Raw genomic sequence first — 26781 nt, forward strand, 5'->3', positions numbered from 1 at the left:
ACTCCGAAGCCACGGGCGATGGGCTCTGCTGCCCCGGTGACATCCTCCACGCGGCGGCGGGAACCCGCCAGCTCGGCCCCGCTCCGCCACTGCATAACCCCGCCCACACCCAGCCGACCCCGCCCATACCCCGCTTAGCCCCGCCCATCGCGACATGGCCACGCCCCTTCCAGGGTAGCCCCGCCCTCCCCCCGTCCCGCCGCCCGCCATGGCACTGCGCTTCTCCGCCAACCTGTCGTGGCTGTTCCCGGCGCTCCCGGCGCTCCCGGCGCGGCTGGAGGCGGCGGCGGCCGCGGGGTTCGGGGCGGCGGAGACAGCCTGGCCCGCGGACTGCCCGGCCCAGGCGCTGCGGGACGCGGCGGAGCGGGCGGGGGTGCGGATCGTCCTCCTCAACACCCCGCCGGGTACCGCTGCGGGAGGCGGGGACACGGGGGTCGCGGGAGTGCCGCGGTGCCGCTGATCCCTTGCCCGCTCTCTCCTAGGGGACCAGGAGGCGGGCGAGATGGGGCTGGCGGCCGTGCCCGGGCGGCAGGCTGCCTTCCGGCAGGGGCTGGCCGCGGCCCTGCAGTACGCCAAGGCGGTTGGCTGCCCCAGGTAGGTGCCAGGGGGACCCCGCTGCTGCGGCGCCTCGGCTGCTCCGACCCGCGGCACCGGAGCTCTCCCCTGCAGCCCTGCTCTGCAACCTTCCTGCTCCCGAGCGGGGCTCGCCCTTTGCACCGCTGTGCCTACAGCCCGCCGGGTCACCGAGCCTCTGCTGAGGCCTTTTTATTGCAGACCTCTGGTTGCAGTGACACAGTCTTAAATGTGCTCTCTGGGAGCTGACCCAAAACTGCCAAGCGCGCTTGGCTGACCCTGTGCAGTCCCCGTGATAATCCTCCCTTTTTTCTCCCCAGTCATACCAGTCCTTTCCCCCAAGACACAAGAGTTGCTTTATGGATTACTGCACAGCAGAGACACTGTAAGAGATGCAATTAGCCTGGCACAACCCCCTCCAGAGAACCAACGTGGCCCTTTGATTCCATTTACTTTGCATCATTCTTTCTCTTAGAAACACAGTCCAAAGCTGGCCTGGGCCAGCAGGCAAGGGGTTGCTCAGACCCATTTACGTTCTCTGGTAACAGGCAGTTTGAAAAGGCTTTTGTTTGCAGTATATTCCTTGCCCAAATGGTGCTGAAGAGCCTTGCTCCCCCCAGGCGTGGATCCTGCACACAGCCTGGCATAGCCCAGCACTGGCCCCTATCCCATCCCTGATGTATGCTTGCTGCCCATCACAGTGGCCTCAGGGCACCCCCAGGAGCAAGACCCGAAGTAAGCTCCAGTCTGAGGCTGAAAGAGTTGGAGGCAGCTGGCAAAAGAGGGAAGAACCAACATCTACGATGTGTCAGGCGAAAGTTTCAAAGAGGGCCCTCTGCATTCTGAGGTGGGATGGTTTGTGTTTGTGTCCCTGCAGTTTACTGGCTGCCTGTTGTGCACCTTGCATGGGACATGGCTCCTCTTACCCCCTCTGTGTCTGCCCTCTCAGCCTGGCCCTGTTTTCCATTGTCAGAGGAAGGTGTACTAGGCCCAACCGGCTGCCTGGATACTGGAGCTGCTGCCTGTGGCTGATCTCTGTGTCTGCAGGATCCACCTGATGGCTGGGCGGGTTCCCCAGGGTGCAGACCGGGCAGCAGTGGCAGTGGAGATGGAAACCACCTTTGTTGAGAATCTCAGATATGCTGCTGACCTCCTGGCCCAGGTAAGCGGGAACAGGTCCTGCGCCATGGGTGCAGCTCTTAGGGCACCAAGATGGAGAATCGCCCACCTGCCTGGCATGGGGAAGGAGCTCTCACTGCTGCCGAAGTGACAGGTGTTCTACAGAACACACTACAGTGGGACATTGCTGTGTTACAGGAAGACATGATTGGACTGGTGGAGCCTATTAACAACCGCATCACTGACCCTCGTTACTATCTGAACACCCCGCACCAAGGTACATCTTTCCCCAAAGTCTCTTTCAAGGGAAGAGAAGGATCCCCCAAGTCTGAAAGGCAGGCGGCTGCCTCACCTTCAGGGGGATGCTGGGGGAGCACAGTTAACGAAGGAGGGGAAGGTCTCAGGGCTTCACCATGAAGTTTCCAGCCTAGGGATGATGGTCTCTCATTTCTTGCACCCTTAGCTGCTGCCATCCTGGAGAAAGTGGGACGGCCCAACCTGAAGCTGCAGCTGGTGAGTCAGCATTGAAGATCTCCAGGGTCCATCCTCCACCACAGAACCTTACATGAACCCACTGGGGAGTCCTAAGGGATATGGGCTTGTTATCCCCTCCAAGGCATATGGGGAGCGACAAGGACCATAAGATAGCCATCCTTGACTGCTAACTACTGAACAGCTGTACCATTTGTCTTCTCTCTTTTCCACAGGATCTCTTTCACTGCCAGATCATGGATGGGAATTTGTCACGTAACCTGGAGACATTCTTCCCACTCATTGGTAATGCCCAAACCAGCTCCTCTGTGTCCATGGGGCAGGAGTGGCTTGGAGATGGGGCCCTCCTGCCCCAAACTTTGCTACAGCTGGCTGCAGGCACTGGACTGCTCTTGGATCACCTCGTTGCGTGCCTAAGGGAAGGCTGCAGGCAGGGCTGCCTTGGACAGAGCATCTCCCATTCCCTCCCTAGGTCATATCCAGATTGCACAGGTGCCAGGGAGGCATGAGCCTGACAGTCCTGGGGAGCTGAATTTCTCCTACATCTTCCAGCTCCTGGAGTCCCTTGGCTACACTGGCTATGTGGGGTGCGAGTATGCTCCGAAAGGTGAGTGGACCTGCAGGTGGTTTGAGCCCCATGGGCAGGTCCCAGTATGGACCAGCTGGCTGGGTACTGTGCAAAGACATGCAAGTTGTGGGCATCAGAGTCCCTGCCTGGGGATGAGAGCCCTCCCCAGAGCATAAGCTGCACCAGCTTGCCTGGGGATGCCAGCAGGAGACCTTGTCTGCCACCTCAGGAGACACCTTGGAAGGTCTGGGCTGGCTGCGGTCATACTGGGAGAGTCGAGGGCTGCAGCATGGTGGGACCAGCAAGGCAACAGAGTAAATGGAAACTTCTGGAATAAAAGTCAAAGCAATGGCTTGGCAGAGGAGCATGTGTCTTCTGATTAGGCGGTAGTGGTAGGTAGAATGATCACTAGGGCAATGTTTGGAGCATCCTATTTCCCTTCCCCAGGCCCTACTGGGCCAGCCCGAGCAGCTGGACCTTCATCTACACAAGTACCATCTGCAGAATGTCATATCTGTGGGGGGCTTGGGCACCACTGTAGGTGACTTCAGGTACACAGCAGAACTCTCACTTGCAGGCTGCAGGGGTATCCAGGGAGAGGTTTCCAGTCTCCCCTGCTGAGGGGAGCATTCACTCCTAGGGAAACATGCAAGTTTTCCCAGCCCAGTTCCAGCTGGTACCTCGAGTTGTGGGAAAAACTCTGGGCTTCCAAGTCCTGCAGTTCTCAAGGCTGCTGCCAGTGCCCAGCACTGACCCTGCAGCAGACAGGGAAAGAGAAGCAAGTAGCTTCCTCCAAGGCTGCCTGAACCAAGGTAACAGGCTGGGAGCTGCCTGCCCTGCTGCTCCTGCTCCAGAGCAAGTATGAGACTCTAGAGCAAACCCAGTCAGTCCTGCAGCCAGAGTTGCCTCTGCATTCCCTATGGGAGGCTTTCCACATCCTAGCCTACAGCACAAGAGTGGGAATCTGCTTCAGTTTATTTCACAGAGACGTCAATGGCTTTAATGTACATCTCCATCAAACTTTCCCCTGGTCCAGTTCACCCTTCCTATCCCCTTTAGTGCTCTCCTGATGAAAGCAAAGGGACAGAAGTGGGCAGCCTCACTGCTCAGAGCCCTGAAGCCTTTCCACCTCAAGCCAGAGCAGTGTGCAGTGCTGCCCTGTGCAGAACTGGTGCTCTATGTTCTCCTCCATGGCTTCCCAGCAGGCAGAACTCATCTGCAGATGCCAAAGCTGTGTCCCTGAGAATTGCTCCACTTCAGCCAAGCTACAGCAGCCAAGCTCCTGCCCTTGCAGTTCAGTTCAAGGTCATTCAGTATCAAGTCCACTGACAACAGTGCACTGAGGGTCACACCAGCCAGCCAGGGACGCATGGAGGTGCATATCCCCAGGCTCCTCAGCTCAGCACCCTTGCACGCCACCAGCATCCCTGCCTGCGGTGCCGGAGCCTGCTCTTCCCCATGGTGACCCATGGCACAGCCACACCAGGAGGTGTGCTACACGTGTTGCTCGAGGATGTGGGTGCCAGTGCTAGAGCAGGCCTGTCCAGAGGTTGAAGCAGGCGGTGTTGATAACCGACTCCAGGTGGTGGTATGTGGACACAAGCTGTGGCAGGGGGCTCTCACTGTTCTGGGGCTGCACTGGGAACGGCTCCCGGAAAACCACGGTGAGACTCTGCTGAGAGGGAGGAACAGGTCAGGAGAAGGATTCAGACAAGCACTGTGCAGTCCGTACCCCACGTGCAAGGGCACTCTTTTGGCAGTGCCAGGCAGGTACTAGGATAAATCCCCAAATGCCAATGGCACTGAGCTAGCGCCTCTTCCTGTGACAGCATGCTTGAGCCTCTTCCCAAATATTCTGGAGAAATTAGATGCAAGGACTTGCCCACTCATCTCTCCCAGCCCCCATGCATCTACAGTTATTCCACCCCCAGCAGCAGCCTTGGGAGAAGAGGGGATCCTACTGCCTCCACAATAATAGGGGCTTCCAGGGAAATCAGAGGGAAATTTCTTCTCCTAAGGCAAAGAGTAGGAGTGCAACAAATGGGGAGGGGGAGGAGATTAAACATAATAACTGCAATCCTAAAAATAAATGCTGGCTGCTCCATTCTGATCAGTGACTGTACTGACAAGGCAGGGCAAGGGCAGAGGGGAGCAGGGTTCAGAAGGCTGCAGGAGCCGAAGCAGAAGAAGAACATGAGTGATGTGGTGTGCTCAGATCAGCAGCATGGAGGCAAGACACAGACTGGATGTTCTCCAGAGCTGAAACACAGCACACAGAATCAGCTAGCTTGGAAAAGACCTTTAAGATCACCAAGTCCAACCATTACCTCAGGACTGCCAAGCCCACCACTAAACCATGTCACTAAGAGCAAACTGATCTCCCCTCAAGATGTCCTACTCCTGATCTCCACTCATAGCCACCGCTCATCTGCCCCTGCTCTTGCCTCACAATCTCCCCTCATGGCTGCCCCCGTTCCCCTCTTGGCCAGCTCTCCTCTCCCCTCATGATCTCTCCTCAACCCTCACAGCTGTCCCTCCTATCTTCTCAGGATCTCCCCTCACAACCATCCCACCTCTCCCCTCATGAACTTCCCTCACTCCTCATGGCCACCCCTGATCTCTCCTCATGAACTTCCCTCAAGACTGACCCTGCTCTCTCTCACAATCCCTCATGACTACCCCTCCTATTTTCTTTAGGATCTCCCCTCATGGCGGCCCCTGCTCTTCCCAAGTAGCCAGGATCCCCTGACAAACTCATAAAGCCACAAGAACAGCTACGTAACTGCAGAACAGCAAATGCACCACCATCATTTAAAAGGGAAGAGAAGGTGATTTGTGAGCCTAACTGCAACATTGTGCAAGGCTCAAAGAACCATGATGAAAATGCAGCTCTGTTTCACCAAAGTGATGAGCTAACACTAGAGTTCTCTTTGATAAGGTAGTATTTCTGGACAAAGGAATCATGGTATATCTTATCTGAACTTCAGGAAGAATTTGATGTGGTGCCACATGGGAAATTTAGGTAAGCTGCAAAGATAGGAATTAACACAAAAATTATAAGGTGAAGATGGTAGCATTTAAAGGGGGGAGAGGAGGTTGGAGAGAGGTTACAAATGGGAGCTCTTCCAGAACACGTTTTGGGACTCATGCTGCCTAGTACTTTAATGAGTCTGGCACAAAGAGGAGGTGTGTGCTGATAAAGTTTGAGGCACTAATACAAAAGAAGATTGGGATGATGCAAGAAAAGCCCTAGAGGCAACAGGAATGGGACGAATATTAAATGCAAGGTAAGGAACACAAAGGATTTCTGCTGTAAAATGGAAGTCACTGGGAGAGGTGATGGAAGGTGTGGTGTATCACATCAGTAAGCATAAAATGACACTGACCTGTGAGACATGACCATGAAAAGGCAAATACCACTCTAGGATTTACCAGAAGCACTGAGCAGGGACAGAAAAGCCTCAGTGCAATCGCTGAGGGCTCTGCTGAGATTCCTCAGGAATACTGGGTGCAGTTCCAGATACCTGTATTTATGAAGGCTGTCCTGAGCCATGACAGGCTCTGAATGACAACAATGCCACTGGGGAAGGGAGGCTTAAGAGCTCATCTTGCTTAATACAGCAACATGCAGTTAGCAAAAATTCCACCCTTAGATGTGGAGATGAACCTCAGGGACCAGGGAAGAAGCTGGTACCTGCACAGTGAAGAACAGTTTCAGCTCTGAGGTACCACTGGCACAGAGGATAGAACTAGCCAAGACAAAAAGCTCCAGCAAAAGATGGGAAGAGCTCTTCACTACCAGGTGCCAGGAGGCACCAAGCAGCCTTCCAGCAGCCACCACCTCCTGTCACCCCTTCCTGCTTTTGAGTGTGATTTATTTACAAAGAGATCAGTTTCGCTGCAATCTCTGCACAAGCCTCGCTGTGAACTCAGGTGTCTGTAGATCCCCTGCACTCCCGTGGAGCTGCACACCCTGGGACCCATCCTGCACCCTGCCTGGCACCATAGCTGAAAGCAGAGTGTTTTTTCCCTCAGCTCCAGTGAAGACCAAGGCCCATGCAGATTTGCTGGAACCCTTACAGTGCAGGTCCTCTTCCCTTCTGCCCAGGTAGGTGCAGCCCACAGCTCTGGCAACCCCTCCCAGCCAGACCCAGTGTGATCTGGCTTTGTACTGGATACAGGAGGACTCTTTAATCTGGACAGGGAGGCAGCTGAGAGCATGATCCAAAAGCAACCTTGTGAAATAAACAGGATCAATTGCTTACTGTTTTCCAACATAAGAACAAAGGGGCATTACATGAAAAGAGCAGAAGGAGCTTCAAAAACAGCCCAAGGACTTAATCTAGACTGTAACTGTTCTTGGAGCTGCAAGTCAGGGGAAATCATGGATGTCAGAAATTAACCAAAGGAAACAAATCCATTGAAGAATATTAAATAAATGGAAAAGCCATTTCTATCTCAGGATGAGCCTGAGCCACAGATTGTCAGATGTTAGGACAGTATTTAGGAGAGGTATTCCAGACTTCCTGACCTGCTCTTATTCTCCTCATGTGCACCTGCTGTTGGCTACTGCTGGATGAATCTAGACAGATCCCTGTCCTGAGCCAATATAACTGCTTTTATGCTCCAAAATTCTTACCGTCTTTCCTGAATGGGAATCGAGAAACACAAGAACGAAGCAATCCGTGAACTTCTGGTTGAGCACGACCTGTCAGGAGGGCCACAGCACAGGTTGAAAAGAAGACAGCACTACAAACTGTCCTGTATCTCCAGGACATGATACAAACACACACCCAGGGACATGCTAACATGCAGGATGAGTGGCATGATAGAACCTTGAAGATGCAAGACTGCCTGGCTCACAGGTGATACTGCCTGTGACATGGGGATACACATGGCATGAGGCTCTGCAGGTGCAGTGTTCCATCTGCCTGGAGCCAGGCAAACAGACACTGCTGTACCACAGGAGCACACACTTCATGCTGCACCAGTAGCAGAGTAGAGAGCAACATGCATGTCACCCTAACAGCACATGCCAGGCTCACACAGGAGGCAGGGGCTCTGGACAGGGGAGAGAAGCTGCAGACAGGTCATGGGCTATGTCTTACCAGATACTGGGTGCCAGTCTCAGTGTTGTGGAAGTGCCGGCAGCTCTGGGGGAAGCGGCTCAGCAGCACTTTGATGAGGCTCTGGTACCAGGACACTGTCATGGTGAGGAAGCATTCCTGCAGGCACAGAAAAGGGCTGATTTCAGCTTCCCTCTAGCCATGGCACCAGCAGCCATAATACTACAGCAGCCTTCATCCCTCAAATCAGATGCATCCCACTGAGGCATGCTGACTCTCCAGACAGGTCCATCCAAGTCTCCCCCTTTCCCTGCCAGCTAGGAGCTATGGTCCTACCTCTATCTTCCCACCAAGGAGGAAGAGATGTGCCCTGTTCACCTGGTGCCCCACTCCATCCCCAGAGCAGAACAGCGGCTGCTGTTCATCATGACTCCATCCCTGCTGCTCACCAGCTGGGGGTCGACATCAGCAATGGATTTCCCATGCACGGCTTCAAGCAGCTCCTCCAGCTCCACCAGTGAGAGCTTGCCCAGCTTCAGCTTGTCAGAAGCCAGGGGCTCCAGAAGGAAGAGGCGCTTCCAGAGGTTGTCCCTGCGGCAGTGGCATTTGGCCAGCTGCACCATGCTGCTGAGCTGCTTCTGGGCTGAGGCCACCTCAGAGGCCAACAAGGGGAAGAGTGGTGAGGTGTAGAAGAGTCCCGGCCCCAGTTTGACTTGCGTGCCCCCTGCGTAGAACTCGCTGCTGTCCTCCACGTCCTGCCACAGCTCCCGCTCCGCTGGCTGCTGCCGCCCCAGGCTGGTCTCCGGCTCTGCTGCCTCCCAGGATGCCCGGCCCACCACAGGTTCCAGCACCTCCCGCTGCAGGCGCGGCAGCTTCTTGAAGCGCCGCATGTCAGCCGTGAGCCGGGGAAAGAGCTCCCGCTGGCTTGTCATGATGACATAGAAACGCAAGCTGAGAGCAAGGAGACACTGGTGAGATGGGGAAAGGCTGCTCCCTTCCCACCTGGGCTGCAAGTGGACCGTGGGCCTCTGTCCCTGCCAATAAGGGTCCTTCTCTGCCCAGACAAAGGACACTGCCCAGTTCCCTGTGAAGCACCAAACCTGCCTGTGATGTCCCAGACAGAACCACTCCTTCCCAAGGCCCTCTTCCCCAACCAGGAAGCTTTGGCATCACGTCTCTGGACACCCAGCACTCACCGGAGCATGCGTCTCTCTGCCTCACTCTGCTCCTCAAACGGTGCTGCACTGTGACACACCAGGAGGGACACATCAAAGTCATCATGATGACGCAGACCTTCAGAGTCCTTGTAGGAGCCAGAGCTGGGAGCAAAAGCACATCAGTATGAAGGGAACCTCACCTGGTTCCTCAAGAGCTCTTGGTCACAACAAAACTGTTGGGCATGGAGAATTCAGCACAGCAGGACTCCTCAGAAATACTATGGGAGATGTCAAATGCATGTGTACATACACACACAGGCTCACCACCCTGTTGGCCATCTCGGAGAAGCTGGGCAGAACTGCTGCCTGGCACTATGAGCAAGTCAGCTTTGCTGGTGCCTTGGGGCAGCGTCCCCAGGAGTGGGGGGTGCCCACCTATCCTGAGCAGCTCCAGCAGGTGCACTCACCTGTTCCAAATGGAGACCAGTGCATATTCATTCTGCTCTGTGCCTGGTGTCCCCTTCTTGTTGTCACTGCCTGCGGCTGGCCGGGCCATGCGCAATGGTTTCATGTGGTAGGTGTTGGCGTGGTCAGCGATGTAGTTGTACAGTTGGTGTGCAGTGATCATGTTGGTGGGCAGGGCCAGCGTGCCTGGTGGAAGCAGACACATTGCTATCATAGGAGACACCCAGTGCCTCTCACCTGGGCAGAGCAGTGTCCTACAAGCTATTCTGGGGGACAGAGCAATCCACCTCCCTTCCACAACAGGGCAGCAAGGACTTCCCCTAGAGCTGGGCCCCTTATGTCACCCTCTCCCTGTCACCTCCTTGGATACTTCAAAGGTCAGGTTTATTTGTAAAGCATTTGAAAACCTTTTGCCAAGTTTTGCTGGCGATCAGCCCCAGACTGATCACACATTGAGCTACACACCTTGGAAAACGTGGTTGCGGCCAAATTTGGGGATGTCAGTGTGGTGGGCAATGAAATCCTCCAGGAAGCTGGTGAGGTGGTAGCCCTGGCGGAGAGTCATGTGGGAACCCAGCAGGTACTGGTGGACTATACGCAAGTGGAAGTCGTAGCTGAATGAATGCACGTGCATGAGATCCCGCACCTTGTCACACTCCTCTGTGAAGAGCATAGAGAGCTGTGGAGGGACAGGGAGTCAAGGCAGGAATGTTACCAGGTACCTCACAACCTTCTGCAAAGCCCTACTGACAGCAAGGCACAGCAGAGCCACGTGCAGCCACCCCTGCCCCAACACCAGAGCAGGATGCAGCTGAGAAGCTGTGTGCACAGTGCAAATAGAAGACCTGCAGGCCTGGCCCCAGGGGATGCAGCTTGATGGCTCCTTCCATACTTGACCCCACTCCTGGTCTCCAGTAGCAGCTCAGACTGATCAGCACTACCTCCCCTTTTGGCATGAGGTTCACCCCCTGTCCTGAGCTGAAAGCCACATGGCTGTGAAGGAAGACATGGCCTCCTTTCGGCTGAGTGCTGCTGTGAACTGCTTAGTGCCTGAGCATGCACAGTACACACTGGGGCTGGAGCCCCAGCACGTTCTGGATGTACAGGCAAAGACTGACTCTCTGAATGTCCCTTAAGAGCAGAAGGCAGCCTGTGGGGAGTAGCTGGACCAAGAGATGGGCTACAGCAATGTTGCTAATGCCCTGTGCTCAGTATCTAACATGGACTCAGGCTGGCTGCTGGACAGCCAGATCCAGTGGAGGCTGGTGTGTCACAGCTGTGAGAGGCTCCCTCCAGCACATGGCCATCATCTCTGCACAGCACACTGGTTGTTCACCGATGCAGTACCAGCCTTCACACATTCACTCCTGGCCAAAATCCCAGCACAAATGCAGCTACTGTGCCAGTGAACAGCACTGGTGAAGGCCTCAACCTTGCCCACATGCCACAGGCACACGATTATATCTTTTGGCTCTCTGACACCTTCGGGCAGTTGATCGCAATCATAATCCCTTAGTTTAAGAAGGGAGCCAGCAGGGAAAACCAGCAGGCAGGAGTCATTGTCAAGAGAACAGGCTGTCCTCACTCTCTGCACCACCTGCATTGCTGCTGACATGAGCCAGAGGACATCCCACACAGTCAGGATGAGCCCTGAGAGGAACCTATCCCTCTGCCCCAGGAAAAGCAGGACAAAAAGCAAGAAACACAAGGTGCTGCCCCCATGCCAGCACCTGGGGCCCACCCCATCCTCCTCCCAAGCTGTGCTGTCCGCTGTGGTCAGTATTGTTATGGAAGGCACTGGCACAGGAGGCAAGAGGCAGCTCCTGCAGCCAGGCATTGGGCAGGAAGGGTGGAAGCACAGCCAGTGGGAGGTTCAGCCTTGCACTGGCAGGTCCTGCCGTGCTCAGCATGGCGGTGGGAGGAGAGGACGTACCGCAGACTCAGAGACGGAGCTGGGTCCCATGCAGCTCTTGCTGCGAGCTCTGGCTGTAAGAGTGCCCTGATGGAGAGAGATGCACAGCCAGTGGGAAGAGAGACAAGGCACTGCCCAGCCCTGTTCCTGCATCCAGCCTGTCCTGCACAGGCTCAGGGTGAAACAAGAGAAGGGGTAAAGAAGCTCAGCTGCTCCACCTGGGGGAACTCTGGGCTAGTCCCAGCATGTGGGAAGCCTGGCCAGGCCTCTGCAGCAAGCCCCACACCTCTTGCCCGCTGCTCCCAGGACCATCCCCTCCCACTGCAAAACCAGGCAAAGTCATTTCCCAAGTCAGGCAGAGTGGATGTGCCCTGCAATGCCAGCGGCAGCTTGGTAACCCTGCCCCGTGCATGTGCAGGCTTCCCAGGAAAAGCTCAGCAAACCTTCAGGCGAGCCACTAAACTTTGGAGAAGCCACTCTTAGCATATGTAAGATGCAGCCTTGCCATGGAGCCACCTTGGAAAGGACAGTATGGTCATGTGTGCTTCCTGCCTCAGACAGGCTGGGTCTGACCAACCTTGAGGCAGCCACACAGTGCCCTGGTGACAGGCATGAAGCACCCTGACACACCAAAAGAGAAGGGAGCAGGCAACCCCATGGTGTTGCAAGTAAGGCACAGAGGAATCAAGAACCAGGGCTCATAGTGCAGAAAGTGATCTCTGGCAAGTGGCAGCCATGCATGTTCACACATCCCTGTTCCCATTCCAAGAGAAGCAGAGAACTTCTGGCTTTCCATGCATGAACTTTCCCTGGAGCAGTCATCTTTGCCAGCATTGCTCCTATTCCTCCCCAGTCTGCTCTATCTTTCTCCCCAAGCCAGGACAAGAGTCATCCTCTTGCCAAACCTCCCACCCCTTTCACTGCACTCCAGTGCAGATCTGCTCAAGCAGCATGCCATGGAGGGCATGTGGTTGCAGAAGGCTCTGTGCAGTTCTGCTTTTCCATGAGGAGGAAGCAGAGCTCTTCAGAACTTGCTACACCTGAAATGCCCACTCTGTCGCAGAGATCACTGCTCCCCCAAAGCAGCCCCTGTTCCTTAGCTGTGCCTGCAAAGCCATTACCTGAGAGTTGACAGACTGGCCCATGGGGATCCGCGAGCACTCCAGTGCATACTGCTTCACACAGAAGTAATAGCCCTGGAGGAGAGAGAACATGAGCACAGCACAGGCCTTGGGCCCCTCCAGGAAAGGAGAACAGCCCCCATGCTTCACCCTCTGGGCTGGATCTCACACTCTCTTGCTCCATGTTTTGCTTCCCCTCTTGTCTGAACTAAGCCATCCTGACTAATACATGGCTGAGCACAGAGCATCCTACCCAGTGTTGAGCGCTTGCATCTTTTATTAGCCCCCCCTCCAGGCAACTCTTACTGCTCTGGAGACTGTCCCTGAACCCACAGAGATCATACTTTGTTTCTTGTTCTTTCTTACCTGAAAGGCCAACTCCATCAGCACAATCCCACCTGGAAGGGCTCTCTGTAGATGATAAGTGGCAACAGCAGGATTTGTGCTCTGGGAAGAGAAGGACAAAGCTGAAGAAGCTATCTGGCACAGGAGAGCAGCCCACATACCAGGGTGTGAGGCTGCCATGAGGCTCTGTGGCATAGGTAGAAATAGTGGAGCCTTGCAGCTGAGCACCCTCACTGGAGAGAGGAAGGCAGACATGCCAGAGCTGACTGTGAAAAGAATTCTAACTAACCTAATAAACAGCCTTTGAGAGAGCACACCAGGCAGGAACACTGTTCCCTTCACCTCCTGCTTGCTCACGACAGGGTATCTTTAGAGTTCGAGGATATTGTGAGCAGAGGGGTGATGCTGCCCATAAAACCTTGCTCCCACCTCTCCCTGATGAGCTCTCCCCGCACCATCACATCTGCCTGACACAGCAGGAATCACAGGCATCCAGTTTGGACTCAGGGCTTAGCTGCCTGCAAATTCATTTGTCCGCTGTTCAGTAATCCCAGTAGATTGTTCTCTTGTTTTAACTGTAAGGCGTCTTGCACAAAATCCAGGAAAGTGTCAGAAAAGGGTGAGCAAATGCTATTTACTCTATCATCCCTGGGTGATTTCATGAGCCACAGGTGGTTTCTGCCTATCTACGGTCTCAGATTGATTCATTTTTCCAGGTATTTGCCTATTCTTGTAAGCTCACATTCACAAAACTCAGTAAGCTCTGAGTGCTCACAAAACATTTCGATAATGACCACTGTTACCTGCTGCATAAAGAAAACCCTCCCTTCAGCTTTGAAACTGGCTCCCAATACTTTCAATTGATGGTGTCTTAAGTATTACATCAAGACAGCAAGAAGTCAATCCCTTTCCAGATTAGCTGCAATTTGGTAGAGCTGTCCTTTTCTTCTCTAGTTGCTACTTCTTTAGACATCAGAACCCTCAGCCTGCTCTCACATTAGAGCCATTCCAGCTTTATCTTCTCTGACTTCTTTAACTGCAGCATTTATCTCACTCTAACTAAAGATCCTTTTGCCTCAGAGTTGCCCTTAACCATAGATGCTGAGGCTTCTCTGATAGGTAAACCTCTAGAACCACACTCAAAGGCAGTTGTCCTGGTCTCAGGTCATCCTGTTCTGCTTCGGAGCCCCCTCTACGTTGTTGCTTTCCTGGTTCTACCCAGTCCCAGGTGAGGGCTCTGAGAGCTGCAGGTGGACACAGAAGGGAAAGGAGGTCTCATGTGACCCAGCATCCCAAAGACAGCACTGGTCTAGACAGACTTCTTTTGAACTGGGCATCTCTGTTGACATCCTTCTGCCTGAAACTGATTCAAAACCCAACCAGAACCACAGCTCCACTCCACAGCCTGACTTCCATCCCATTCCATCCCTCTAACAGACACATACTCACCTTTGGACTCCCTTCTGTTTTTGGCTTTGTGTAGGAAAAGGACCCTCTTCCCTCTACACCCATTGCTGCCAGAGCTCGGATCCGGCTTGTGCTACTGGAAATGACAGCAAAACCAGCCTTGAGCAGGGGAGCCAACATCTCCTGTTGTGTCAAACCAGGGCATGGCTCAGTGTGTGGGCCCTTCTCCAACAACAGGCTTCCCAGAACATCACTGACCTGCGAGTGGTGGGCGAGGGTGGCCGCACCTGGACCAAAATGAAGCCCATGCTCTGCAGGTATTGGATGTATTGCTGCAGGAAGGCATTGCACATCTCCTGCAGCCAGGGCTCCTCCTTCACCTTGCAAGGCAGCGCCTCTGCAGAGTCACAGCTGTGGCTGCGGTCTCTCCCTGAAGCTGTGGAGTCATTGGAGCGGTGGCGTTTCTGGAAGAGAAAAGTTTCCTAAGGAGACCTGTGGTGACTGGCCCCGAGGTGGCACTTGCTGGGACACCACCAAGTACCCTGGTTGAGAAGAGAGCACTAACAGCTGGTTACTCAAACACTGCCTTAGTGCATATGCCGAAACACAAGGTCCAAGATATACCCAGCCATGGACTGACCTAACAGCACTGCAACAGACTGCAGGAAAAGGTGCCCTGGCAGAAGGGGAAAATTCACATCTTCTCACACAGAATGGCCTCCACAAAGTGTTAATGGCTCACAGCTGGTTCACGCAAGGTTCAACAGAGCCTCAGCTCTTACTGTCATGGTAAGACTCCAATCCCCTTATGAATTCTGCTGACTTCTCAGGATTTACTAGTAGTTTAGTAGCACTGAAAAGGAACAGTGCTTTCTTTTAACCATTTCCAGTTCTCCTCTTGATGTGCTGAATAATCATTGTCTTTGTGCTATCTCTGAGGTTTCTTTTCTTGATCTACTTCAAATCTGTGGCTCTTTTACATATTCCTATCTGGCCTTTCATTCACCTACTCCAGGAGCAGTCTTTACTTGCAGCTACTGTCTGACCTTCTCCAAGTCTGTCTAGTCTCACATTTACTGTTCAGATGAAGACACTAAAACCCAAGTATTTTAGGAATGTATTGCAATATCACCCACAATACTAACACCTTTTCTGCTGTATTCTAAATGGTTTGCTTTTTGTATCCAACTGTTCATGAACTGAAGAAACCCACTGAGCTGTCTGCTCTGTACAGGCTGTGCTGTCAGAGTACAATACAGCAGGAGTTCAAATTTCTCTCCCCATTGTGCTCTGTCTTACTGGTAACCAGGTCCCAGCTCCCACAATTGTTCTCATTTCACAGGCTACTCAAGTCCCTCTCGAGTTTCTTGCAGTCTTTTTCTGTTCTGACCTAACTGAACAGACATACAGCATTGCAAAGCCTGGCTTCTTATATGTACTGCGATAAATGATGTGGAGATACAGAACCCACTACACAACCTTGAAACCCCTGCTGCCAGACTCTTCAAATTGAATAACCAATTTTCATTTTGCCCTGTTGCAAAAACAAAGTGAAGTTTTCATTCTGTAATGATACTTTTCCTTTCACTTGCAGGTACTCAATTTCTGTAGCAACCTCTGCTTAAAGACCCTGTCAGAATCCTTTTGACATTGTGATTAATTACAACAGCCTGTTCTTCCCTTCTGACACACACAGAGACCGTGAACAGCCAGTACAGGATCTGCACCAGGTAGAGTCTGTCAGGCTGCAACCTGCTCAGGATTCAGCTGGTTTGCTATCAATTGTTCCAGCTATTTGCTGGGTCCAGGAAAGGCTTACCATGTCTGGCTGCTGACTGCATAAGGGGAAGTTTTGCTTCCCCAATGGGTCAATACCAGACTGTGTTCTCTGATGTCTCTGCTAAGCTCAGCCCTGAATTCTCTGGGTAGAAAAAGCAAGTCAGCCTTCCTCAGCGATAGTGTGGCTGCTGAAGAAAGGCTTTGAGGACCTAAGGATCTCAGTTTCCATCTTAGAGGGTGCAAATTCATCCTGTAATACACCGGTGAGTTCAGAGGAGCCCTATCTTGGGAAAAGATTACAAAGCCATCCTTTGCTCCAGCAGACAAAGCCCAACCCCACCGGCACTTGCTGACACTCACCTTCCCCTCCACCTTGCCCTGCTGGTCAGTTTGGATTTGCTGCCGGAAGGCTGGGTCAAAGAGTAAGGGGGTGGCACAGTAGTGAACCAGGCGTGAGGACTGCTTTAGGGTCTCCAGGTCTGCCAGCTGCACAGCACAAGAAGAACACAGCTATAGAACACATCCCTCATCAAGCCTGGGAGCAAGCTGTGGTGCTTAGACACCAGCAACTCCAGAAGTTCAAGCAGAGAGCTTGATGTTAAATGCCATCCCCAGCATACGAGCCTGCTCTTGAGTCCCAGTGCTCCCCTCTGCTATGGGGAAACTGGTGTTCCCAGTGCACAGTAAGAAGGCCCAGCCTGCTGCTTGCCAGGGCTGCACTCACACTGATAGGCATGTTGGACTGTGCTGATCTCTGCTGCCAGGTAACAAAGAGATTTTCAATCTTCATCTGCTTCTCCAGTTCTAAAGGAAAGAGAGCAACCACAAGAGTATCAAGCCACAGCCCTAAGTACTGCCACCCCCGTTCAATCCCACCCTACATAGGCCATAAACCATTCTTTCACAGCATCCTGACAGGAGGAGCTGAGAACTCTTGTTCTGCTCTTTCTGAGCAACTTTTTCAGGAACAAGATGATTAGGCAGACTCTGTGACAGCCCCCTTGTTGTACCTTTCCTCTCCATGCTCTTGATTTCCAGGAACTGGGCCCCATGCCAAGACACGGGGTCAAAAGGTCCCGACTCAGGCCCATGGGGAATTCTCTTGATGGTGGTAACATCCCGCAGAGCTTCATCAAAGGGTACCACATCAGGATGGAAGTGCAGAGATGGCAGGCTGCGGGCAGAGCTGCTCAGCCGGCCTTGCTCCTTGCTAGGTGGGGGACTGGAGCTCCGGATCAGTGCATCCACCTCCAAAGTGGAGTTCAGGAAAGGATTTGGCTCCTAAGCAAGCAAACACAGACATGAAAGACTCCTTACTGCCAGCTTTGGACCAAGGACTCATAAGAACAGAGGAAACACAATTTTGTCCATCTGCAGACATCTCTGTTAACCTTCTCCATCACCAGTCCCAAGGAGAGCAGGTCTGGGCCCAATATGGCCCCACTGTGCAGAGGGAAGCCCATTCCCCAGACTTCTCCACCCTAAATAATTAACTCACAACCAAGTGCTGCCAGCCACAAGACCTGGCTTCCCTTTCCACCTCTGTCTGTCTCCAAGAGCAGACAGCAACAGCCTGACTGGACACAGCCACAGTCAGGACATGTGAGCATCTGGGAATGCCTTGCCAAGCAGCACACAAAAGCACAAAAGTGCCTACAACCTTCCTCAGACCCTGCACTGACAAGGTCCCTCCTGAAGAGGAAAGAACTGCCTGCCCAGCAGGGTGCCCTACCTGCTTGCTGTCCTCATGCCATGGCGTGTCCATGAAGCAGTGGTGGTGGAAAAGTCCCAGCTTCTGGCTGATCAGACAGTGCACAATGTGGGACCGGGCATTCTGCCACTGCAGCAGGCGAGTAAGGGAGCAGTTCAGGTTGGCCCCCAGGTCTGGGGACCAGTTGTAGGTATAGAGAGTCAGCTGGAGAGAGAAGAGGAGGAGGAAGGCTGAAGAATCCACTCAGAAAGGGCCTGCATAGTGACACAGGCTACCTCAGGTGCTCTGCATGGCACTTGTAGCCACTTTCAGGCGACAAGGCTGGGACAGGAAGAATGGCAACACCTTATTCAGAGTCCCACTGTTAACAGCCACAGCAGTGTGGTGGTACTTGTGCTCTCAGTGCAAGTGCCCAGCCTGATGTGGGCCTTGCTGAGGGTAGGGAAAGAGCAATTACAGTCCAACAGTGGAGCAGCTAAAGTCAGAAACAGCAAAGGCTGCTGCTCCCTGCACTCCTGAGTGCTGCAGGGAACCTCAAGCTCTGTATGTGGAACACAGAAACATCCTGCACAGGTCCTTTGGAGTGCCTGTAATGGCACTCTTCCTCTCTGCTTTCTATCCCTGGGCCAGTTTGGAACAAGCTGCCTTTTAGGAGACACCACACAGACACCACTGCTACCTTTTTGTCAATGATCTCCATAAAAAGGAATCTTTGCCGCGGCACCAGATCTCGTCCAACAAGGCTGGGATCAGAGCCTCTCTCTGCTGAACTGAATTCCATGGCCTCAAAGCGCTGGAGCCCTTTGTGAGCTGCAGGAAGGTAGAGTTATGATCCACAGTACCAGTTCATCCTGCTCTTCCATCCCACATCATTAATGTGGCACAGTACTGCTCAATTCATTTTGAAATAAGCAGTTACATTTGAGAGTAAGGTCTCAGGAGCTGAAAACAGACAACCCACTGCCCACCCCCAGGCACAAGCAGCCTGTCCCAGCAAGGAGGGGAACCCTGCTCATACATCTCTCACACTCAAAGAGTCCCCAGCACATCATCTGGTGGACCCCATCTGGGCACTCACCCTGTTCCGTGCTGCACCGCCACTGCTGGAAGTTGCGTCCCAGCAGGATGAAGTGCCTAACGGCTGCAGGGCGAGGGCTGGCACTCTGTCCAGGCTTATAGGGCAGGAAGGCAGAGCCACCATGGCAGCTGCAGAGAAGAGCACCAGAGATGGCTGACAAGTAGAGCCATGGAGTAGAGGGTAGCACAGCTGATGGGCATTTGCTGGTGCCAAACCACCCCGTGACCCATGTAACTCACCAGATCTGCTCAAACACCTTGACAGTGGTATCACTTGCCAGGGTAGTGACCAGGCTCACCACTTCCACCAGGATGGAGGACAGGAGGAAACGGGACACAATCTCCACCGAGCACTGCTGCACCGATGGGCACCCTACATGCAAGAAGTAGTGTAGGACAACCTGCCAACGTGACCCAGAGCCAACCCCTGTGCACCTGGGAAGCAGAGAGGACTGAGGGAGCCCCATTCCATGCTGCTGGCCAAACAGGCCAAATTCCTGCCTTGCCAGCACAGGCAGAGCTGGAGAGCAAGGATCTTATATGAAGAAGAAGACAAAGGCTGAAATAAGCCCTGGTTTCAGGCTCTGGTCTGAAGTGGGACGTGAACCGAACTCCCTGCATACCCTGACTACAGCCCTTTATTCCTCCCTTGTTCCCTGGCTTACTCCTCATAGGAGGAGGAGGACAGCTGCACATTGCCAGCTGGAGGTGTGAGGATGTACAAACACTGAAGTGAGAAGTATCCAAAAAGCAGCAACAGGGCAGATACACAGACCCAAATCCCACCATATGAAGGGCATTCCTCCTACTCTCTTTCCCTGCAAGACTGGGGTCTCTCGTGCAGCTTCACAGCCCCAGAGCATGTTGCAGAGGCTCACATCCTCCCTCCCTGCTACATCTGGGAGCTAAATCCCTACCCCAGCTGCTGTTGGAGTCCAGGTCTCTCCAAAGCAACTGCAGCCAAGTCCAGCAAGCCCTGGATTTGGAGGATGGCAGATGCTACTACAGGCCTTAGTGGGTTTGTTCAGATGCAGAGACACACGCCAGCACTCCTGCCAGCCACAGCTTTGTAATGCTGATGCTGGCTATGAGACCAACTGGACTCCAGTGAGGTTTGGGGAGAGATGGGGTGCATAGCTAACTAGAGATCAGCAAGAGATAAACATAGATGGCTTGAGGCCATATGAGGTCTTGCTCTCAGAGCTCTGGATAGAAAGGCCCATTCCCAGCTCAACTGGAGGAGCTGGTGCCTGAGACACATACCCAAATGGTTCATGAACGCCATCCACTGCTGGCAGGTTTGATTGAAGATTGGGTGCATGGTACCTACATCCCCTTCTTCCAACTGGCAGGCTCGGCGCCTGGGAAGAGAAGCACAGTTACACCACATCAGTTGACAACGATAAAGGTACAAAAGTGTCCAGAGCAGAGCCTGGGGAGACTCCTTTTTGGGCTGTTACAGCCCTTGAGCCACGTCCCTCTGTCAGTAGCCACAGGGGTGTCAGGTGCTGCACAGGGCCCCACAATGCAAAGAAGAGATCTCTGGCAGGCAGAAACAGCAGTGCTGCCAGCAGCACTCCAGCAATAAGGATTGAGGCTTTGTGTGTGGAAAGCAGCTCCCCTAACTGGCTGTGTAAGGGAGAAACTAGAACGAAAGGGGATGTGGTCCAGAGGGTTGAGACACACAGAGCCAGCAGGATGTCAAGCTGTGGAGTGATGTACAGCAGATGGAGGGGAACAACAGCCTGGCTGCCTCGCCTGTAGGCTGTGCTTGCCTCTGTGCCTGTTCCAGTTCTGCTGTGGCTGTGGCTCGATCCTGGCTCTGGTGCTGCTTGACACTCTCAGTCTTGTGCCGCCGCCTCGTGCGAGCCTCTTCTGGCCTCTCCAGCACAATGTCATCAGTAGTCTTGGGGCTGCCCAGCTCTGAGGACTCTGCCTTGCTCTAGGGAGAAGGGGCTAAGTTAATGCTGCGCTCATGCACACCTAAGTAGTACCTTGATCCCAAAGTTCCTGCTACCAGCCTGGTCTCCCAACCCCAGCTAAATTCTTCCTCTCCATTCCTCCTGGCCTAACACCATGAGGATACACAGACCCTGCTGCCCCCTGGTCCCTCAGCAACATTACCAGCATGTCCCAGAAGCTGCGGCGTCCCAGCTTGCTTGTGGGTGTCACTGGCTCCCCAGAGCTGGATGAAGGGGCAGAGGTGAAATGCAGGGGTGGAGGACAGCTCCTGCTAGCCCCACTGGTGGCCAGGGCCAGGCCCTTGGTCTCTGACATGGTCCTCCTTAAGCCTCCTGTGAAGAGAGAGCAAATCAGACTCTCCAGAACCTCCCACTGTGACAGTGCTGGTGTCCCTGTGTATCCCACTGTGGCTGGCCAGAGCTTGGCTGGAGAGAAGAGAGAGCCCTCAGTAACATCTAGCAAAATGCATTCAGTCTTGGAGAGCATACAGAGCTCCAAATGCCTTTTCCAACCCTTATTTCCATGATGCTTCTTTTCTGAGACATCCCACAGCACATCTTGCAGAGGAGAGAGCAGCTTCCTCCCTCCCAGCCCCCAAAACCTGAGTCCCCCAGCACAGCCCAGATCCTGTGGGCCAGGAGCTCGAGGTGGCTGTGCTGGACGGGCTCTCACCTGCAGAGCTCAGGTCCTCCAGGTCAGCAGCACCCAGGGGACAGGCAGCCTCCACGCAGAGCGGGGCTGGCAGCACAAGGAACTCCATGACAGCATCACAGAGCGCGTGGCGCAGGGCCCCGCGCAGCTTCTCCGACAGCTGCAGCAGGCTGATGTTGCCCTTTTCCCAGATATCCAGACGCACCAGCACACGGGGCTCTGTGGGAAAGGGCAGTCTTGCATGGCTCCACACTCCCACCTTCCCCATCCTCAGGGGATGTGGAGGCAGCAGGGAATTGGCAGTTTGTACCCTGTTTCACTCCATACCTGAAGGCAGGGTGCCAGTCTCTGGCTGGTGCTTGCTGACAGCTGTGAGGCTTTCGAAGTCAGTGTCCTGTAGCAGGCCCACGATAGGTGAGAAGGAAGGCAGCTTCAGAGGGTCAGGCCTCTCGCCATGTGGCAGCAAGGTGGGGCTGCCGTGCTCATCCACAAATGTCAGGGCGATGCATGCGATTCCTGCAGGGGAGAGCCCCGGACAGTCTCTGTCAGCCCAGCACCAAGTACAGCTCCCCAAGTCCTGCCTACAACCTGCCACCCCACACCTGATACTGTCATGTCACTACTTGGGTTGCACAGTGCCACATGGCAGGCAGGGCCCACAGAACGGGATGCAGCCAGGGGAGCAGGGGCTAAGGTGCCTGTGGATAGCCAGGGTAAGAAGAGTGGTGTTTGGCACAGGGTGTCTCCATCACTCCAAGAATCTCTCTCCTGCAAAGTCACAGCAGGTTTTGCCTTGCCCTGCAGGAGCTTCCGGGGTTGCTCACCCCCATATGCAAGGAGAAAGTATCTCCATTTGCCCCAGGTGGGCCTTTATGCAGAGAGATCCAGGATGGGGCTCACCAACCCTATCCTCTTCAGAGACAGAGTACAGAGCCCAAATACTTCGCAGGAGCCCTCTCCAAGCTGCGAAAGACCTCAAGTGCCTGCAGAGGAAGACTGTACACATGACACCTGTTGCAGATCACACTCACAGCACCCTCCTCACTGTACACCCATACAAGATCCAGTGCCTTCCCTGTATACTCCAACCAGCAGGACTAGAGATAAAGCAGGCTGACACCTAGTACTAGCCTAGAGTTGCTGCAGAGTAAAATACAGGCTGTGCTGGTAGCCTCTCTACATTGAGCCCTGTGCACTCACAATGGGACAGTTCAGATGCAGGGCAGCAGCAAGATGTTCACTTCACAGCCTCGCCAACACTGCCAAAGGGTGACGGGTCCAAATCACAGACAGAAACCTCAACTTCACAGCGTTGCTGAGCCCATATTCTGTCCCTCTCCATCCCAGCAAGGACAGGAGTGACACCGGACTCTGCTACCACAGAGCAATCAAACTTCACCTCACTGGATCCACAGCCCTGCACGGAGGATGGTGCCCTCCTTGTGCTGAGGCAAATCCAGCCCCAGCAGACTGTGCCAAGGTCTAATCAGCAAAACAACCACCTGCTCTCCATCATTCCTAATGAAACATAAACGCTGCAGCAACCACACACGTGCCAGATACAAGTGGGAGAGCAGCAGGATGGAAAGAGCTGCTCCCAAAGTACAGAGTTGGGCACTGAAGTCAGAGGGCAGTTCACTTGCACTCACAAAGAGGAAATGAAATGGCGTCTATGAACACCCCTCCACCTGAAGTACAGGAGCTGCCTTGTGTCAGAGGTGCTCTGCAACAGCCTACAGCATGTCTCTCCCCAGACAGGCAGAAAAACAACAGCTTATCCAGCAAACAATGGTAAAGATCATAATTTCGTAACTATCAAAGGTAGAGGGGACCAGGTCTTTACTCAGCCCTAGCCCCCTTCAGAGCAGGGCATGGAGCCTCAGACAGGGGGTCTCCCACCTCACACAGCCTCTGGCTGCAGCAGGGCAACTCTCCAGGATGTGTGTGCCAATACAGAGGTATCAAGAGCAACAAATCCACCCCACATGGCAATGAACATGAGCTCTACCAAGCAGACTTTCTTTCTTTAAACAGTAAAGGGCACACACTCCTCATTTGTCTGGCTTGACAGCCCCAGGCCCACCAAAATGACAGTGGATGCTCATGTCCTAATTGTAGACCAAGATGTAGTTACTCCCCTCTTCTCCTGAAGGAATTACCCCTCAGCCTTCTCCCTCTCTGGCACGTTTCACTAACACATCCATTCCTGTGCCTTTGCTCTGCTTTGGTCTATCTGAAGGGAGGACATAAGAGCAACTAACCACCATGTCCCATGTCCTCTTCATTCTGGGACATGTGCTCCCATGGCAGTGCTTTCAAGCAGGCCAGGTCAGCAACCACTGGAGCAGACTCCTCATTTGTAGGTGCTCCCTGAGACAGAGCTGGTTTTCCAAGCAAGTACCAAGCACTCAGTACCCTGCACAGGCTCAGTTTCTTGGGGCAGAGATGATGTGGCACTCACAGGGATGACACAGTGATGCTGGTGGCACCCCTGTCCCACCAGCAGGAATTCTCACCTCCCTGCCACATGGAACAAGGCTTCCAGACCTGTTACAGGAGCAGAGAAGCCAAAATGTAATCACTAGATCACAAGTAAGAAACAGGTAAGAAACTCAAGACCTGAGCTATACAGCAAGAGGTAAGTTTGCAACAGCTGACAAGAACCTTACTGCCCGATGCACTGCAGTTTGGCTACACAGTCACCATTGCACTCCATGGAGAGGTGAGGTACAAAGGAGCTATTACCTCCCATCTGTGAGGGACTCTTGAGACCCTTCTGACCCAGGCTCACTGCAATACAAAGTACACATCAACTGTGCTCAGCCACTCTAGCCCCATGGTATACAAGGAAACATCCCACCCCAGGACATAGCCACAGGGAGAGTGATGATGCTACACCCTGCAGCATGAAACCGCAGCTGAAACATCACGATTCCTGTCTTCCTCAGGGAGGAGAGGCCTGTTTGGACCTGTGGGAAAAAGGGTGCAGGATTTTGGAGTTCACTGCTTGCAAGCTAACAGGGCAGCACACGGACCCTCAGCAGCTAGGGACTGCAGAGTTGCCATTCCAGGACAGCAGGTTCTGTTTGCTCATTTATCCAGCCAAAAAGAAAAAGGAGGCTCAGCTAAATGGACATACATACATAAACACACAGAGGAGTCAGAGCTGAAGCCACAACACAAGGAAAACAAGAACAGCAGGGACCAGAGGGGCTGCACAGGAAAGAGAACAAGGGAACTGGATTAATACTTGGAGCCACAGGTGCTACCTTGGAAGTGGGAGAGTGGAAAGAGGTGCTGCACAAGGTCCGACATGGTACCTACACAACAGAAGAACATTCAGATGGTGCACGAGGGGCACAAGACACACGATGGCCAGGCGTCAGACCACATGGCCTGGACAAAACATGACATGACATGACAGCCAGCTGCCCAATGGGCCCTAGCCAATCCCTCCTCTAGCAGTCCAGAGAAAAGAGCAAGGACACTGCCCCCACTGCCTGTGCTCAGTTACACACAGCATCCAGCTACCCCGTCGCAGCAAGACTCCTGAAACAACTGTCCCTGCTCCCATCTCCAGCCCCACTGAGTCTCTGTGCCCCATGCTGCTGAGGCCTCGCTGTGTTTTGCCCCACAGGTACTGCAACCTAGAGTTGCTTCCTACAGCAACAGGCAAATCTTAGCAAGTTGCTCTGTGGAAGGCATTAGCTTGCTCCACCACATGTGCTAGAGTGTGTGGTTCCCCAGGCACACACCCTGCCCACTTCCCAGCCACTGGAGGAACACACTACCCCAGCACTGGCCCTCCTCAGTCACCCAGAGCTCTCCAACACTGGAAGCAGCTCCCCAACACACAACCCTATACATACTCTCTTTCAGAAATGAGTTAAGCATACCTTTTCCACCAGTGCCTTGGCCACCCGGCTTGTTGTACAGGTAGAGATCCTGGTCTGGGATGCTCCCACTGTGGTTGAAGTAGTGCTAAGGAGAGCAAGGAATAATAGTGACAGATTAGAGAACTTGCCTTAACCAGAAGCAAAGACCCACATGTGCGCAGAGCTCATCCCCAGACCTGTAGCAAGCAATCTGGATCTTAAATCACTTGGCAGCACAGCCTTCATCACTGTTGGGTTGAAGTAAGACCCTAGAGCTCTATACAGTTACATGATACTACACATCTGGCTTCACCCTCTATCTTTGCTATGGCTATGCTGACTTTTCTTAATTGTGATGTTTTGGTCCTTAGATCTGAGGAAGTTGTGCAAGGAACCAAGCTCAGCTTGCAACAGGGTCTTCTTCAGTCCTCTCAGGAGATGACTGTAGGCCTGAGCTTTGTGGTTGCTACTTTTTACACAGTGACTGCTTGTATGAAAGCAAGGCTTGTCCAGTAACTACTGACAGTCCTGATAAATGCCTCCAGGTTTCAGGTGTTTGTTCCTCCCTAACACTACATGGCAGAGCTGGGAACATGGTGGTTGAGCTGCCCCAACAAACACCCCCAGCAGCAGGTAGAATTTGGGCGGACTGCTGCCCGGGCTCACAGCCCTCCTCACCTTGAAGTGGTGCTCCACATTGCTGTCTGTGTACTTCGGGGTGTGCAGGAAGATGAGCAGGTTCTGGCGCAGGTAGTAAGCCACCGCATGGAGCCAAGGCAGGGCAGAGGGCGGCAGCGCAAAGTGCAGGACCTCTGTGGGTGGCATTCCAGGGGGCTGGATAAACTGCAGACAGAAGGGTTTCAAACTCAGGTGAGACCAGCAGGATACCCTGGGGCTCCAATGCTGATCCAAATCAAGCCAGGTGGCTATGCTGTAGCAGAGTGTGATACTGCAAAACCCTGGCCCATAGATAGCACTCTCAGACAGATGTGGGCAGATATTCCAGGGGTATCGACAGGGAGGCCCTGCTGCAAATCCCAGAAAAGAGGATCTCCCACCTATCTTGGCACCCACACAGCATGTGCCTCAGTGAATGCTAGTCTGAGCAAGCAGTGGAGCAGGGAATGGGATACAATAAACTACCTTGGCCTTCCCTGCCCTGGTGCAAGAAAGGCTAAACTAGGTAAAAATCAGGAGAGTGTTATAGGCTCTGTGATGAGTGGAGCAGTGAGGTACCTCCACATCTGCTGGTGTCAGCTTGCAGTTCCGCACCAGCATCACAGTGATGATATCCAGAGTTGCCTCATCCAGGCGTCTGCGCAGCACCTTCACCAGCTCATCTGTGATCTCAGGCCCTGACAAGTAAGCAGATAGACAAAAAGCTTTTTCACCCTATCCAGTAAGAATGACCACAGTCATCCCTTCCTGCCTTTTCCAAGTGTACCACCCTCACACTCACTTCCTACAGGGAATTAATTTCTTCAGGCATCTTTTTCTACCC

At 53.5% G+C, this 26781-nt stretch overlaps 2 protein-coding genes across 12 annotated transcripts in view; one reads left to right on the forward strand and one right to left on the reverse strand.

Moving 5' to 3' along the window:
* The first annotated feature begins 204 nt into the window (after positions 1-204).
* Positions 205-3109, forward strand: HYI (hydroxypyruvate isomerase (putative)). Its single transcript, XM_005151061.3, has 8 exons — positions 205-404; positions 483-594; positions 1621-1735; positions 1891-1969; positions 2156-2205; positions 2400-2469; positions 2657-2791; positions 2982-3109. The coding sequence occupies exons 1-8, from the start codon at positions 209-211 to the stop codon at positions 3068-3070; spliced, it is 846 nt and encodes a 281-aa protein (XP_005151118.2). The 5' UTR covers positions 205-208; the 3' UTR covers positions 3071-3109.
* Positions 3110-3709: 600 nt separating this feature from the next.
* SZT2 (SZT2 subunit of KICSTOR complex) overlaps positions 3710-26781 on the reverse strand; it is a 58206-nt gene continuing 35134 nt past the window's right edge. For 3 of the 11 annotated variants that reach the window (XM_031050697.2, XM_031050698.2, XM_031050695.2), the window contains exons 47-73: positions 26517-26635; positions 25959-26123; positions 25302-25386; positions 21733-21921; positions 21427-21624; positions 20917-21086; positions 20568-20734; positions 20056-20153; positions 19033-19165; positions 18794-18921; positions 18395-18525; positions 17737-17919; positions 17015-17285; positions 16729-16808; positions 16365-16490; positions 14484-14689; positions 14268-14361; positions 12840-12920; positions 12474-12548; positions 11374-11439; positions 9906-10119; positions 9443-9626; positions 9015-9137; positions 8268-8769; positions 7861-7977; positions 7392-7460; positions 3710-4427 (exon numbers count right to left, since the gene is read on the reverse strand). In XM_031050697.2, coding sequence (XP_030906557.2) covers positions 4281-4427; positions 7392-7460; positions 7861-7977; positions 8268-8769; positions 9015-9137; positions 9443-9626; positions 9906-10119; positions 11374-11439; positions 12474-12548; positions 12840-12920; positions 14268-14361; positions 14484-14689; positions 16365-16490; positions 16729-16808; positions 17015-17285; positions 17737-17919; positions 18395-18525; positions 18794-18921; positions 19033-19165; positions 20056-20153; positions 20568-20734; positions 20917-21086; positions 21427-21624; positions 21733-21921; positions 25302-25386; positions 25959-26123; positions 26517-26635 — 4121 coding nt within the window. In that variant the 3' untranslated portion in view covers positions 3710-4280. The remainder of the gene's footprint in view (positions 4428-7391; positions 7461-7860; positions 7978-8267; positions 8770-9014; positions 9138-9442; positions 9627-9905; positions 10120-11373; positions 11440-12473; positions 12549-12839; positions 12921-14267; positions 14362-14483; positions 14690-16364; positions 16491-16728; positions 16809-17014; positions 17286-17736; positions 17920-18394; positions 18526-18793; positions 18922-19032; positions 19166-20055; positions 20154-20567; positions 20735-20916; positions 21087-21426; positions 21625-21732; positions 21922-25301; positions 25387-25958; positions 26124-26516; positions 26636-26781) is intronic. The other 8 variants (XM_031050704.2, XM_031050702.2, XM_031050706.2 and 5 more) reach the window with 7 other exon arrangements.

Source organism: Melopsittacus undulatus, chromosome 6 (assembly GCF_012275295.1).
Source record: "Melopsittacus undulatus isolate bMelUnd1 chromosome 6, bMelUnd1.mat.Z, whole genome shotgun sequence".
Taxonomy (NCBI): Eukaryota; Metazoa; Chordata; class Aves; order Psittaciformes; family Psittaculidae; genus Melopsittacus; species Melopsittacus undulatus.

What these genes read in the sequence shown, in the direction of transcription:
- HYI (XM_005151061.3), top strand. Translation starts at nt 209, where the DNA reads ATGGCACTGCGCTTCTCCGCCAACCTGTCGTGGCTGTTCCCGGCGCTC. An exon ending in AAGGCGGTTGGCTGCCCCAG is followed by an intron (nt 595 to 1,620) that starts GTAGGTGCCAGG and finishes CTGTGTCTGCAG; the next exon opens with GATCCACCTGATGGCTGGGC. An exon ending in GTGCGAGTATGCTCCGAAAG is followed by an intron (nt 2,792 to 2,981) that starts GTGAGTGGACCT and finishes CTGCCACCTCAG; the next exon opens with GAGACACCTTGGAAGGTCTG.